We start from the raw sequence: 16,500 nt of genomic DNA, 5'->3' as shown, positions 1-16,500 counted from the left end.
AGCAAAGCCAGTTAACTATAAGCCACGTCAAAGCATGTAAATAAAACGCTAATTTTAAGTGGCACTATGATAGTAGTGCTGTGCACAGTGCAGTACCAATAGTGTTCCAGTAAATTAAATATCCATCTTGGTCAGGTTTCTGTATAGGTGTGTCACCTTTCTCAATCATGTAATATGTGACATATAAATGTCACATTTACATTCCCAAAATATACAATTTGCTGGAATTTAGGTTGGTTTTGCATTCCTGAATATGAGAACACCAAGCTGCTTTACTTCGTGTGGGAACGGACTTGAAAAGTGCAGAAATGTGAGGAAGCAAGCAAGTGTGAAAAGGGACTAAGTCTCCCATAAACTTGTGTCTGTGCCTAACATCTTGATCTCTTTCTGGATTACATCGACTTGGTTGTTTTTATGTCTCTTGTGGTCTCCTGTGGGATTTCTTCAGACCAATAATGCTCAGCAGTGTCCTGCCTATTGCCTCCATCGTTTCTGTGCTGCAGTCATGATGTTGCAGATTCTTATTTTGTACTGATCCTGGTCATTTCCGTTTCTCTCTTCGCCACTCATTAGTTTTGCCTTAAATCAAAATACAGTATTTGTCCTCTAGTGCCTTAGATGAGTTTCAACTACCTGAACTTGAAGAATCACGTTATATAGAGCACTTTCTAGAATAAAATTGTCTTACAGCAATAAACCCGTTTATCTTCTTGAATGTCATTACTGTGAATAATTCTTAGAAATATGCAAAGTGTTATACACCCATAATTCAGGAAAATGGTAAATCGACCTTGATTTTTCTCTGTTTATCTTTCTAACACTTGCGTTTAGCTTGTTGCAATTTAAAGTTTGTTATACAGGAAATTTCATTAGTCTGTACAAGCAGGCGGCCGTTTTCAGGCGTACCTTTCTAATTAAGGGGTTTATTATGTATGTATATGTGCAGTGTTAGATGCTCAGAGTGATTAAATAGACAATCAAGACTTGAAAGGATTTATTTTTTACTATGGATAACTGTCAATTAACAGGGTAACAGCAGGTGGGGAAAAAAGTGAAAATGAAATTATAACTAAGTTTTCTTTCGAACCTTTTAATTATACAAATCATGCTCCTAATTATAAATTAGGTCTGTGGATATTTGCTGTTTATTACTTAACAGTTGGTGTCAGCCGTTGGTAGTGTTTTATTTTTCATTTTTCTAATCGAACACGTATATAAAAATAGTGTACGAATGGTTCAAAGCCTATGCAGTGTAATTAAAGCACAGAGACTGTTGCTCCATTGTTGAGTAAATCCTAACATCCAAGACGCAATCATCTTTATTATTATTAATCTTTATTCCAGCTTTTCCCTGTGTTTTTAACACAATCAATTACACATAATCAGACCATAATCAATTAGCTACTAACCACTTAACAGGCTGGAAGAGCTGAATTATCTCCTGTGGTTTGTAGTCTTTTGTACTGTGTGCTCTTATCAGTTCTTTATGGGAAAAAAGCATTGTTCTGACACTGCAGCTCTGAATCTAGTGGACACTTTCTTCATTTATTTTTGATCACTGTTCTCTAGGGCTGAAATGCTTGTGACATTGCTGTCCTTAGTAAATATACGTATAGCCTCACTCAGGTCCTTACAGAAAAGCTTTCTAGGTGAGTTCTGAGAGTTTGAAGAACCATCAGCCTAGCTACAGCAGCAGAAATGAAAATATTTTGAACTGTTAACAAAAATGAAAGGCTGGAGAAAGTCATTTAGTTTTTAAAGGTTATTTCAATTATCAGGGCAGGTTGGCTCATTTTCAATTGAAAACATACGTGGTGCAATTAAGACAACCTCAACAACTTGGGTTTTTTGTAATGAGAGGCTTTTCCTTTGCATGATTGACGCCTAGTGTTTAACTTCTTGCAACCAGGGTCAACCAGCACAAACTGCATTATCTCATCTGTCTGAAGCTGCAGATCTCCCAGTCATCACCAAGCCAGCTGTGCTGAAATAATCAAATAGCTGTTCTGTACATATCGAACACCATATGCCTCTTAATTGAAAGAGCCTTTTGGAGCCCTGACCACATCTAAAACAAACCTTCTTCCTGAATAAATAAAATGGTTTTAAGGATATGTTGGGTTTTTTTCCTTGGGTGCACAACAAAGATTTTTCTCAGGTTTCCTCGTCTCCTCTCATCAGTCTCCCCAGCAGTTTAGTTTATGCCAATAGCGCTGAAGGCAAAGCCTGCAAAATGCCCTTCGTCGGTATTCATATTGAACCATTTAACTGAGGCTTTAAACTTTTTAATAGGTGTCACAAAACACGGTAGTAATTCTTTCTCTCTCTGAAGGTTTTATAGTCCTGCTTTGAAACAATCTTCCAGAGATGGACGTGGAGTAGAATTCATTATACGGTAGTTAAAACACTTAAGGAATGATGCTTGTGGATTTAGGGTGTTAAAGGTAAAAATTTGGTGCATGCATTGTTGTATTGTGCAGCATTTAGCAGAGTTTCATAAGCCTTTTGGGGTAGAGTGAGGGGTACTATTTATAAAAATGCTTTGATCTTGGTAACTAGAAACTTGTATGCCTCTTTGATTTTTATTCATTTTTAACTGGCTATTTGATTTATCTTACAAACAGATATACACATATACCGTATCTAATGAGTGTATAGTAAGAAGCTGTCAGCTGGAAAGGGGACTTTTTCCGCCAGTGATTTGAATCAAGAACGTAGTGTCGTACAGTGCGTTTCAATAATCGGAAATAAATAATTACTCACTGGAATCTTTTTACCTATGATTTCTTAAGAACAGTACATCACCTTTGCTCTGTCATGTAACCTTAAACTGCTGTTTTGTTTGAGAAAGAACATTAATGGTGCAAACCTAGCACTTTTCATCCAGCATCCACATTCTTTTGTTAATATTAGGCTTCATTTTGCCATCATTTTCTATTCAGCAGGAAGAATGGGAGGAAAACCCAACTTGAGTATTTGCAGTTAATTTCAGAGTTTTTCAAAATAGTATGTAATGAGAAAGAAAACAACAGAATAAAGGGAATTTTGCCTGCAGGCAAGAGGCAACTTGTCTCCTAAGCGAGGGGCTGTTGTAAGCCTGTAGGACCCCACGGTCTTTGTACAGAGAGGAGCTCCCTGAGACTCCAGCACAAGGGAATTGGGTGCACTGGGCTATGCTTGTGGCTAGCTGTCAGCCTCCTTGCATGGGAGAATAAGAGGGAAGGCAGGCAAGAGGACGATTAGGGCGCCGCTATCACGGCGCAGGGCTGGCCAGTGCAGCTAGAGAGGCTCTTCTGAGCCATTTCAGGCACTGACCGGATATACCACTCTTCTGTGAAACGTACAGAAAGGAGGCTCCCTTCCGTTACAAAATAGATTGAGGTGGGGGTGAGCCTTTGTCTGGTGATTTTGTGTGTGCCAGCTCTGCCTGCATGTTTCCATTAGATTGTCATGTTCGCTAATTAGAGAACGGCTGCATGATTCACCTTGTTAATTAGAAGGACTTGCACACAAAGCCCCTTCAGGCAGTGCGAAAGAAGAGCCTAGCGTCAGTGCCTCCAGTACACTGCTGCCTGTGAAGTAATTCTTCTCATCTACCTTCCAATTTTTGATTTGAAATGAATAAATCATTGAGATCTTCCTCTTGGAGTGTGAATATATGAGTTCACATCTTTGCAAGATGTAAATTATATGTGATCAATAGAAGGTGATGACTGCTGTATTTCACTTAAAAAAAATAAATCAGTAATTCTGTACACGGTACCGTGTAGTACAAAGCATATTCAAATGTAAAGATTGTGAATTTCCTAAGATAAGCATTTTTTAAGAGTTTTTTTCAGGATCTAATGTAATGCCTTTTCAGTTTGGCCTGTCAGTATTTGATATTACGGTCTTTAACATTTTTTCTTACTTATAATTAAATGTTTGTTAATTGTTCTTTAACAGAGGACGAGAGAAATAAAAGGAGATATGCATATCAATAAAAGATATGTGGGTTTATTTACCATCTAAGAATTTATTTGCATTTGTTGCAGGTGAGTTAATATTTTTAATGCCTAAAGAATGATTCATAGCAGTGGCTGTGTTTTTATCATTAGGTTTACAAACAAGCTTAATCTAGTCCTTCTAAATGAACCCTTTTTAAAGGAACATTGTGAACTTCTCAGCTGTAGTGACAGGAGAGAATGCAGACAGACCATGTAATGTTAAATGTGAAGACTTCCCTTAATGTAGTGAAGAATAACTTTGAATAGTACTAAAGGATCAGAGCAGTTAGCTGAAAGTCATTGGAAAAGGAGGAGTCCAGAAGAAACTTGAAAATTATCTAAAGAATTCCGAGTCTTAACAAAAATTAGAACTACAACGTAACAGGTTATGTTATGAGTACCAGAACTGGAAATTCTTAAAATTTGTTCACAATTATAATTAAAATTAAGTAAAATTATATTGCTGTTGAATTTCCCTGCAGAAAACATTATGCTTATACTACACAGAAACAAGATGTTTTAAAGGTTACAAAGGCTGTGTTCTGAATGCATTTTAGAAAGGTTTATAAGCCAGGCTGTATTATTTACATGGTGGTAAATTAAGTCAATCAAGCTTAGAATGAATAGTATTTCACACATTATATGGAAAATTCTTATGTTTTATTTTAAGTATTGAGTTACATATCTTGAAGTCAAATAACTCTTAGAAGTCATGAAAAGTGTTCTAATTTGAAGCATTTGCCTTCTGAACAATACTTTAATTCCCCAGGGCTCGATAATCATGTTCCCATTAGAAGCAGAAGTGATGTGACTTCAAGACAAATGTCATCAGGAGTAGATTTTGATATATGTGAGAAAACAGTTGAAACTTCAGAAAGGAGCAAAGTGTCCTAAAAATAGCCAAAGTTCACCTGCGCAGGTGGATTTTGCAGATTTACAAGAAGATACACCTTTGATTTGTTAATTTTTCCTTTTTGAAAAATATTCATTTTAATACACCGCGATGTTCCTAGAATTCAGCAGCAGTCTGACGTGCACAGAAACGCATATCCGTCTCTCAGGACTGAGACGAAACATCTGCTTCTCGGGTTTTCAGTCAGTCCATTGACAACATTTCTATTGTTTTGTCCTTGAAGAAAGAAAATACCAACTGCAAAGGCACCCTGCCCTGCCTTTATACTGCGTCCTTTTATAACTCGGAGGCTCCTGTTCTGTCAGAATGTGCTGCCATCCGTGACGTCATGCCTTCGAATTACGCACCGCTAAGGACATCTGTCTGTAAGCGGCTGGGAAGCTCAAGGCACACCCTGGGGGCAACGCAAAGCCCTTTGTTAGAAACTGCAGAGATAGAAAACAGCAGGTGAAGGCTGGAGTTTTCAGGAATACATCCTCCTCTGTGGAGGTTGATCTAAAAAGACTTATTTAATGGAGGGTTCCGGGGAGTTTTGCGAACGGTACACCGGTGGTAAACACAGCTGCAACTCTGTTGCGGATCAATAGTCTGCGGTCTGGTTTCTCTTTTCCCTGCTTTAAAGGAAGCGAGCAGCAAAATATATTGTAAAGCAGCGTTATTCCCCCAAATAGTTTTGATTATAAATATTAACATATTTACATAGTTTTTAATTACACGTTTTGGCGTTAAAAATAATTAGTAATATAGCTATCGTAATGAATCCTGTTAGTTTTTTAGGCGGATAAGAATGTTGTTTCCGATCAGTGGAAGTTCAGCTCTTAGTTTAACAGTTCAGGTGTTGTTGTTTTTTTTTGTTGCGACTGACTTTCTTTACGGCCTGGAATTTATTGAAGTAAGACTTTCTAAATTGAAGCTGAACATTTACCAGCTACTTAGATGTGCACACATTTATTTACTATTGCCTTAGAGGCTGATAATTACAATATAGCTGAAATACCACTTATATTCTCTTTGGCCTGACTACAGATAGGGATCAATCGAATTTTAAATCACTGCTCACAGGCTCTCTGCCGCTCCTGACCTTTGTAAATGATTAGAGTCTACAAGTATTTCTCTCTGCCTCCAAAGGGCATGTGGGCAGGCCTGTGTAACTGGCATTTAAACTGCATGTGAGTTTCTAATACTTAAACAGAGGGCCTAATAGGACCTGGCAAATGTATATGTGTAGAATTTTTTTGGAAGAGGCAGAAAGGCCTGCGCTGTGTTAAGAACAGAGCTGTTATTCTTTTGTCACAGCGATAATGAGTTTGTGAGCCTTTTCCCTACAGTTTTCAGATCCTGCATAATGATATCCACCACGGAAACCACAAGGGCTCGTAGAATCTGATTCCTATCAGCTGACACAGGAATGTTTTTTTTTTAGAGAGACTGCTGTGGAAATAAGTGCTCTCTGTAACTCATAATTTAAGTGTCTTATTGTTATAAGCTTCAGTCAAGGACTTGTAAGAAGTCATCCTAGGTGCAGGAGAGCCGTAAAAGCACAGGATAGGCTAAGAGCCATTAAAAAGACAGCAAATGATATTGGCTCAGATGCTTATTTGTTTTTAATGTCTCTCAGTATATACAAGAAACTTGGGGACACCAGTAATTAACAAAAATGAAACTAGTAAAAGAAAGTGACAAATGAAAGTGTTGACTTGAACACCATTGTGGCATACTTAAGACTAAGGGATTTCAAGTCCATGCCTATAGTCTTTTTTTCCCCCCAGTCTAGCCTTAATATAGTGATGATGTGGATCTAGTTCACAGCTGGTATAGAACAGTTTACCCCATAATGAATTGAAACCCAAGCTGGCCAACTTGTAGCTCAGCAATCAGTCTCTGTTTAAGATGGAGCATACAAAGCAGCGATGCATACAGTTGCAATGTGCATGACTTCCCTTTCAATTAACATATCCAGTTCTTAATTAGCATTTAAATGCTCAGTGGAATCCTTTGTTATTCTTTTTTATTTATTATTAAGCTGCTGATCATGGACAGCTGTAACTTTTTTTAATAGGACAGTAGTCTGCTCATACTTCCTCGTAGTGCACACCTTTAACACATGTTGACATCGTTATTACTGGGAAATCCAGTTACCACCTTCTCAGAGGGTGCCTGTCCAGCTGAGGTGTTGGGGGTATAATTAGCAGAAATGAAGGAATAATTTGACGAGTTGATGGTAATTTTTTGGTCAGTACAGTGGTGCTACTCTGGAAGCCCCTCACTTTTGGTTTGTCTTTTCTTTTTTTTGTTGTTTTAGTTTAAAGTTGTTCCGTGCTAAATCCAAAGTGGCATCATGCTCTGGGCCAGTATGCCTCGCTTTCATGTGTGGAGAATAAAATCCAGGGGAAGGGTTGCAGTCTCCGAGCAGCAACACCTGATGTCTGCAGAGAGACTGTAGTGTGGATTGGATGTTTGGGGAACCAGAGGATACTGTGTGTACTAATCCGCTAAAGAACAAATCAGATGGATTTTTTTTGTGTGCTAATTAGTGTTTAGTTTTTTAGATTATACAGTACAGAGGATCTCACTTGTTTTTTTTAACTTAAGTCTAAAAGTACTAACCCACCAGTCACGTTATTGCTTTGCTTACTTTATAGGAATATTAATGTCATGAAATTGTTTAGTAGAATGAATTAGCTTTAATGTACATTAGAGATTAATAGCTACATCTAAGACGGTATGATTACCTAAACTAAAACAAGTGTTCATGTTTTACATTAAATATTAAAAATTAACCACATTTGTTACAGCAGCTGTGTCTAAAGAAAACAAAAAATAAAACAAGAGAGATTCACTGCTTGATGACACATTCCTACCATTCTGCTACGAGCGTTTTGCCATGCATTGGGCAAAGTTCATGGCCATACGACTGTGTGTGTCGGGGTTAGTGGAGGTGATGACGGTTTCACTGTTTTGCCCTGTGGTTGTCACAACTCTGCAGAGCAGAATAGGCCACCTTCAAGCATTGCTCTATCATTAGGCCCCAAAGGAAGACATGACATTACCTGCAGGATAGATTTGTGACTGCCTGCTCCACAAAAAATGATTGAAAGAATCTGTAACCCACATAGCGTTCGCACTGGGAATATACACTAACATTATAGGTTTTTTTTCCTGAAATGTGAATTATTTTATCATTTTAATAATTTTAGAGTTGCGAACCTGTAAGAAGAGGAAGGGGTGGGTTGTGTTAGTTCACACCAGGGTCCTGCTGCTTGTGTTTTTCATGTGGTTGTTTGTCCTGTGCAGGACTGCAGGCAAATCAAAGGCTCCCAATGATTTAGCAAGGAATTTGCTGACCAAGTTTTATGACGGACAGATAGAGAGACCGGAGTATTGAGTGATAGTACTGCCCCAGCTGATGGGATTAGATAAGATAAGATCACTTCATTGGCTGTATACAGTTTGTTGTATTGGGAATTTGTCTTTTCACATACCCCAACTTGCTTGTCAGAGCGCAGGGTCAGCCATTTATACAACACCCCTGGAGCAGTTGGGGTTAAGGGCCTTGCTCAGGGGTGTGTTACTTTCATTAGTTGTGCAAGTGAACCAGTTTAAATCCCAGCTTCCATGATCAAAACTCTTTGCCACTTTGTAGCCTGGTGATCATGTAAGCTCTTAGAAGCTAAGCGTGGTTGAGCCTGAGCAGTGCTAAGATGGGAGACCTAAGGAAAATCTGGGTGCTGCTGGAAGTAGTCTAGGTGGACCAGTAGGTGGCGCTTCTTTCCTCTGGACCCGAATTTCAAAATCAATGCTCCAGTAGGGTGACAGGGGTCACTGGGCTGAAGGAGGTGCCATCCTTCACTCACTTTAAACAAGTTCCTGACTATTTCATCACTCCAGGTCCCTTGGCACTGTTCATAGGAATAACCCCAATGTCCTGGCTGAATTCCACTCTGGGCTAGTACAGTGTGACCTTGCTAAAGTTCACCTTCCATTCAGCTGATGAAAGCATTTCCTGCTTTGTCACCGCTTTGCTGTGAAGTGGGGCTGTAGCCACATAACGCTTGCTGCAAATGGTGGAGGAAGTGTCTCACCTCCTATATGTAAAACGCTTTGAGATCAAAGTGAAAACAATTATCATTAACTAAACATTATCATCATTAACTCCAGGATCGCCTGATCCCAAATTCTCAAGTGCGTTGCCAGGGTTAATCCCAGAGAGTGCCTGCTTGGTGCTGATAGTCCCTGAAGTGTTCATTGTAGTTGACCCTAACTGTTTGTGTATATAAGTGGTAGCAGACTAATGGGCCGTTGCCTGTTTATGAACAAGTTGAGAACAGATCGTATATACATGTAACCTCCTTGTGGAAATAGTGAACAAATCCACTCACACCTCATTATAAAGCTTTTTAATGTGCCAGGAATCAGGACTGCCAGGTTTCACGAAACAAATACACAGAACTAGCTTTCAATTGAAGCAAAGAAGGCAGAGACAGACTTTTGGGATTGCATGGGAGTGGGGGGTGGGGGTGGGGGTAGTAATTTCCCCCTTGTATCCATGTAAAGTCTGGGGGGCAAATTCAAGAAAACATTAATTGGGGGGTGTGGGGGTAGGCTAGTTCTTCTTTGGACTTTGTAGATTTCAGCGAGCGGCACGTATACAGTAGATTCTCATCCATATACAAACTTGTGCATGGATGAAACACTCTGCAAAGCGCACACGGCAACTCCACAGCAAAGACTCTTTCGCTGATGAACAGTCCCCCTTAGAGAGAGCCGTCTTTCCCTAATCTGCTTGGGTGTACAACAAAACCACGCAGACACCAGCCCACAGGGAGAAACCGGAGCTACACTGTCTGACTCAATGTGAACAAAATATGGAGAACCTTTTACTTAAAAAAAAAACTAAACTCTTTATATTTGCTTTTTATATCTGCTTGGTTTTCCGATTGTCAGGACTTGGCCACTGCTGCAACTCAATGTAGGTATAAATCTGAGCCACATGCTCTAAATTGTATAGTTTTTAAGGCCTGAGTACAGGGGATCAGGTTCAGAGTTATGCCTGAAAAATATTATATGTATATTGCCATGTAGTCATTTATCAGCTAAAGTTGTAGTATTTTAGCAAAGTTTTGAATGACGTTGCTTAGTTAAGTGTCTTCATACCTCTGTTTTTACATGATTACTACAGAAATGACTACTTCCTCTCTGGGGAAGAGAGCTTGATAAGGTGCGTAGGGCCTTTTCTGTTGCACTAAATGGTCATGTGATCACAGACACGAGTTTCTTCATGCCTCCAGCATGGCAGTGTTTTGACCACCTGAGAGTACCCCTGTGACCGCACTGAGCTCCAGGGAAAGCACACACACAGGTTAATAGCACTGCTTACTGACAAATTTAGTTGTGGATCACCTTTCATAACGTGCGGGACTTAGTTTGCACATGAAGTAGTGGGCAGAGTCTTTAAGGCTATAGAGAAAGTTCTTTGGGAGTCTAAACTGGACACTTAAGGTAATGTGCTCTGATTCCCAAAGCCCCGTTTTTTACATTGGTGTTGCCTCAGCATGATCATTTTATTTCTTTGGACCTTCAGTTGAAATATAGCCCCCTAATTTAGCATTATTCTTCTTGTAGTGAGTGAAGTATATAAGATAAAGTTTTAATATAGTACAATTTACTGAGCCCTGTTAATAAGTGGGACATTATTATTAATAATAATCATAGTAATAATAAAATGTTGTAATAATATTTCTTAGCAGACATGCTTATCCACTGTGACTTATAGTTGCAGACAATAATGATAAGTGAATGAAACAGATAACATAATAAAGCAAAGCAAATACAATAAATCACAAACTTACAATATATCAGCATGAAGACAATAACCTGCAGAAGCAGATAAGTGCAGGTGCCCAGCAGTGGGGTAATTACATTGCAGGTCTAGAGGGAGGGATAATTCATCACTGCAAAGTAAAGGGCAGCCCAGGTAAGTACACACAGGCTAATGCAAAAATAGTACAACTTGTGCAACAAATAAATGGAACAATAGATTCCAACTGCAGCTCAGTGTTTTGGTTCTTTTTGGTTAAAGAACCCCTTGTGTAGTGGGGTCTGTTATGAGCCTGTTGCATTTAAACTGCTGCTGCTGTGGCTTCTGAGGAGTGTACCCCGAGTCCCCCCGAGTTAGGGGGCTGACTATCTGGTCCCCATGTATGGGGATGCGTTTCCCAGGATGGTGGCCTGAATCTGCTAGCTGACCTTACACTGTACAGCGGTGCTGGCTGAATGTGAGCATAGGTGTCATGACATGCATCACAGCCTGTGCCCACTACAGTGCGTGTCTATGAGTTGTAACGCGTGGTCTTTGTTTTTGTCTTCAGATGCAGCAACAGGAACTCGCACAGATGAGGCAAAGAGATGCCAACTTGACAGCACTGGCAGCTATTGGTCCACGGAAAAAACGCAAACTGGACTCACCTGGGGCCGCGCCGCCAGGGGCAGAGGTAAGGGCCGAGACCGTACAAAACTGGCAAGAACTTCGAGATGAGCAATGAATGAAATTTCACCAGTGCGGCGTGCATTGTGGTTTGTGCATATACGTCTCAGCTTTCTTATTTTGAGTTAAGAACGAACCCTTATCCTTGACTTCTTGACTACACTTTTGGACGTTTTTACATAGTTCATATCGGGATTAAAACCACCAGCTGGTGTCGAAAAAATAATGATTTCAGCAGTTGTGCTGTTTGTTGTTATTGCTGTTGTTTTTTATGTAAACAGATTCTGAAATAGGTGGGAATAAGAGAATAACAAAGATTTTTGAACCGTTTCTTGCCAATCCAGTTGCAGAATGAATTATGAACCGTTCTTTGATTGCTAAACGCCCTTATTGTCAATTCAATGCAGAGTTCTGGTGCAATGGCATTTTGAATTATTCTTTTATTTTGCTTGTTTTGTCCTCAGTGCACCAGTTGATAGAATATATTGCATACCAATTTTTTAATAGAAATTGAGATTTGCCTGTTATTTTGCTGTACCCACCTGATTTGGAATAGCTAGTTGTGTTTTTCACATTTCTACACTATAAACCCTGTGACTGCACATGGGAGAATGAGGCGGCTCGCCTTCGAGTTGCTTGTTTTTTAAGATATCCGAGGAGATGCAGCCCCAACTGTGGGATCACAGTCACAGCTGGTCAGTGACTTGACCCAGACTCGAACCCATGATCATATAGAGCCTTTGCTGGTTGAGCCCTGCACATACCAATTTAGACTGGATAGCCTGCCATGTATTTTGAATATGTACCGGAAAAAAAAAAAAAAAAACGGGGCTTAATACTTTACCAGAAATAGAAAAAGATTATCTTCTGATATTTTCAGGAGATCGAACTTTTGTTAACGATTGACGGACATTTGATTGATTGTATGACTCCATATGCAATATGTTCATAACTATCAATAGGAGATGGTAATAATTGGTGGTTTTATCCACTATGTTTGTGGCTTACCTGAATTACAACAAGAAGTAGTAAACTAAAATGCCGTATTTAAAGAAATGCCCATAGATGGCACAGTTCTCCATTTTATAATTTTGAACGTCTGTGAAAGACATTTCAAATATTTTATCTACATGCGTGATAAAATACAGGGCTGTAATTGTTTCTGGTATCCAGAATCCTTATATGGACGGAAAAGAAGAAATTTTAAATTTCAAAATATATTAATAAGAAGTATATAAGGTGTTATTAAGTTTTGCATCATAAAAAATGATTTTGCCGCAGACGGTTTAAGCCCTTACCACAGGCATTTTGTTGAAAAACAATGGTTTTATTATATTAAACAATAATATTTATCAAATGTATTCTCTAACCATAAATATTCCAGAAAAAAAGCACATTCTTACTCTACAATTAGTCATTGCATAGAACCTGCTTGTTTGGTTGGATCCCTACATGTTTAACTTACTTCCAATCTGCTGGAGAGGAGAGCGGTTAATGTATGTAGTATAAAAAGCATAAATAACAAAATAAAAGCATTACTTCTGGTTCATGAATGCTGTGGCTACTTCCTTTCATGCATTTTAGCATGATCGGCTTGTGAAACTCCTGCCCCTGGTGAGGCACATTCCCACTCGTCCTTTTAGAAAGAGAAAACGGAAAATAATACAGATTTGCCAAAACGGCTTTTGTGCAACCTGACCACATTTTGTTTGGGGAAAAAAAAATAATAGTCCCATCCAGAGCGATAGCAAAAGCGAGGAGATGAATCTTAACTTATTTTCACTTCATTTTCACCTCCTCACATTTCTTCATTTCACATGGGCTTGAAGTGCCTGCAGCGTTCTTTTTCCTTTCTCAAGAGCAAAGTGAATGTGACTTTTCTAAGGGGGTCACAGGATGCCTGGGAGGCCTGTGGGTGTTACTGGACTGCTGCCCGCTCACAGCTTAACTGAAGGGCTTGTCATAGATTTCATCTCCGTAGAAATTAGCCCACGGCCCTAGCCAGGAGCACAAGCAGGCAGCATTATGAAGCCCACGCTGATTATTTCCCACTGACATCAAATCCTGAGGTTTTCGCATTAATCCCAGACAAAGACAGCCCTTCACTGCTGAGCCAGAGCTGAAATTAGGAAGGGATAATGACCTTTCCAAGATGCCGTGCTGTTCAGATCGCTCCTGTTGAAATCTGGACTTGCTGACTAGCAACCCCCTCCATTGATAAGTGACGCTTGGCTGGGTTCTGCAAAGGTGACTTAGCGGTGCAGCCAGCGCCTGGACCCAGACTGCCAAAGGGCTTGAAACCGATAGCCAGTCAAGACTGGAGTGTCTGTCTCAAGCTTGATCTCGCCTCCAGAAGTGAACAAAGGGGGCCTTATAGGGCTGCGGCAGGCAGATTAGTTACAAGGCTGCAATGGAAGCTTTTCATGAAGCAGGGGAGGGTGTGCTGCAGCCCTGGCGGTGGGACAGAGTGCCCAGTGGGGCGTGGGCTGACCCCTCTGGTCTCTGTAAATGTTTGCTTTCTGAAGTCCACTGGGAAAGGGAGTAAGAGCAGGAATATTTGAGGGACGCTTTAAAGTCACCGAGCACCGTCGCTGCCAGTGCCTGTTTTTTTACTCTTTTACTTACAATGCGGAGGTCCCTGTCAGACATCCACATTCCGCCCAGTGCATTAATCATTAGAAAATGATTACCCTGTGGTATGAAATGCATGACACGCCAATGAATTTTATTTACCTGCTTGAAGTCTAGTTGCCTTCAGAAGGGAGTTCTATTCATCATCACATGGGTATTAAATTTATATTCTTTTTTTCAAATGTGTTCTTAAGTACAGCGTCTTATTTTGAAAAACAAAATAATTAGAATAAGTTTTGTTCACGTTTTTTTTTTCCCCTGCCTGGAAGCCAGAAGCGTCACTCCTGGTGAGCCGACTCCCTGGGATTCGAGAGAATTGGGGAGATACCTGTGATCAAAATCGGTTCGTGTTAGAACCCATTCCAGTTGCCCAGGCAGCCATGAATTTGACAAATAGTGTGGAGTCAAAACTGTTCCTCAGAAGAAGCAGTTTATTCAAATCTTATGGTTTATGGTTAATATGGAGCGCAACTTTTTTCACCAACATTTAATATTTTGGGTTTAGTGAGTTTCTGGTTTGTCCAGTTATTGCACAGAAACTGTAGTGCCTTCATCTTTAGTTTTAATTACTGTATATTATTGCTTCTCTCGTTTTCCATTTCCTTTAAGAAGAAAGGGAATAACTTTCTCTTTATCCATTAAACGTAAGGCAGGTAACTATTTGCCATTATATATATTTTTTGCTTTACAAAAGGTATGCTAACATCCAGCTGCATGGCGATGTGAGAGTGCATTGGCCTTTTTACTTTCAACTCTGCGCGGCCCATGTAGCTGCTTCCTCTCCACATCCCTCCTCTGTAATGTTTGCAATGTTTTGTTTTGTTTGAAAAAGTGTAAATGGCTGCCGTTGCTTTTGAACAAGGAATGGTTACAGAATCACGTTTTAATATTTTTAGTATGTTTTTACTTCCAGTTTTACCCTGATAAAGTATCTGACATGTTTATGGTCAGGGGGGCAGTTCATTACATCAAAGTGAAAAAATAGAAGACAATAGCAGATACATTTCCTGGGCTTGTTTGACTGTATTGTAGTTCTTGTATCCGTCTAATACAGGGAATGGGAAAGGTAGGTAGCACATTTATTAGCAAGAAGTCTTGTTCTTTCTTTTTTTTTTCATTTTAATTCATTTCACCTTCTTTGAGAGTATGGATCAGAAGAGAGAGAGAGAGAGAAAGCACGAGGAAAACTGATGCCCTTTCCTGCAGCTAAATTAACAGGAATCACGTGGAAAACAATCTGAGCCTCGTATGAAAAGGGGAACCATTAAAATTAGCCTGGAGCTATGGACTGCACCCAATATCACTAAAGCTGCACTCACTGCAGATGTGGAGGCTGGCTTACAGGCAAACTATGCTGTGTTCTATAGCTACAATTAAAATCAACTCCTCTGCCAAAAACTAGGAGGGAGGGGTGTGGGCACGGAACATCAAAGACAGATTGAAATGTGTAGTTAGTAATAAGAGTGGTCTCCTCTTGAACCAGACCCTGCGGTTCTTCATGGTCCCCTTGCTAATGAGAAATTTTGACCTCTGGTTTGTAAGTTAAACTTGTAATCTCGTTTAATGAAGTAAATCAATCCCAACTTCAAGTCTGTTGTTCCCTGTGCTTTTTTTTTAAACTTTTTTTTCCCTTTACCCTGCCTGCGAGTAAATGGCCAGGTCTTCAGACAGACAAACAGGAAACAGAAATAGAATAATTTCTGGAGGAGTAACACTTCCTCTCTCATTCGGGTGGGGTTTATTTTTTCTTAGACGGGAGCCGCAGTCAGGTCTGGCGAAGGGAGTTTTTCTGAAGCTATTTGTAGACTAAATGCCCGACTGCAGCAAACATGAGCAAAAACATTATTTACGGACTGTCTCTTCTCACTTCGAGTCATTACTACAGGAAGGGTTTGAGGAAGACGGGGCAGCCTTGCAATTAAACATACCTTCTTATATGTGCAGTGTTCTAAAGCCCTTGGATGTAGCTCTTGTGTGTTCTGTTTATGTGTTTTACACACTTAACAAGAACCATAAACAAAAAGTATTTAAAAACTGATGCAGTTCTTTATCTATTGATCATGTGTGATGTCTTCTGTCTTCAGGCACATCGAATGAGCGATGTTTGTTGATCAAGTGTCACTTGATCAGTAATGAGAAAGCGCTGCAGTAGTCTGAACTGGCTTCTTATTTAGCAAATTAATTGCTAATAGCAATATGAATCACTTTAGTTTGAGATAACCATTTTTGGAGAAAGGTGCTGAAATTAGTTTTTTCCCTGAACATATGCTGAAACAGTGTCTGTAAGCAAATATTACAATACAGCTATGGCTCTTCATTTTTTGTATTACCCCAGTATTATCTGTAATACTGGCGTAATGCAAAACTTAGCTGTATGATTTTTTTTTATCTTCAGGGGCTAGCTGCAGAAAAGAAGAAAGCTTGACTCTGAGGGCCAAAAAAAGGAATTATGTTAGAGGATAAAATAACATAAAATCTGCTGAGAT

General features: G+C 39.6%; 1 protein-coding gene across 2 annotated transcripts in view; it reads left to right on the top strand.

Annotated features, from left to right (window-relative positions):
• Positions 1-16,500, top strand: part of LOC148644264 (transcription initiation factor TFIID subunit 4) — a 90,334-nt gene that overhangs the window by 53,310 nt on the left and 20,524 nt on the right. For both annotated transcript variants that reach the window (XM_088613858.1, XM_088613857.1), the window contains exon 14: positions 11,268-11,390. In XM_088613858.1, coding sequence (XP_088469984.1) covers positions 11,268-11,390 — 123 coding nt within the window. The remainder of the gene's footprint in view (positions 1-11,267; positions 11,391-16,500) is intronic.

Source organism: Lepisosteus platostomus, chromosome 20, assembly GCF_059453375.1.
Source record: "Lepisosteus platostomus isolate fLepPlt1 chromosome 20, fLepPlt1.hap1, whole genome shotgun sequence".
NCBI lineage: Eukaryota > Metazoa > Chordata > Actinopteri > Semionotiformes > Lepisosteidae > Lepisosteus > Lepisosteus platostomus.
Note: the sequence above shows the minus strand (reverse complement) of the source record. Positions and strands in the feature narration are given on the sequence as shown.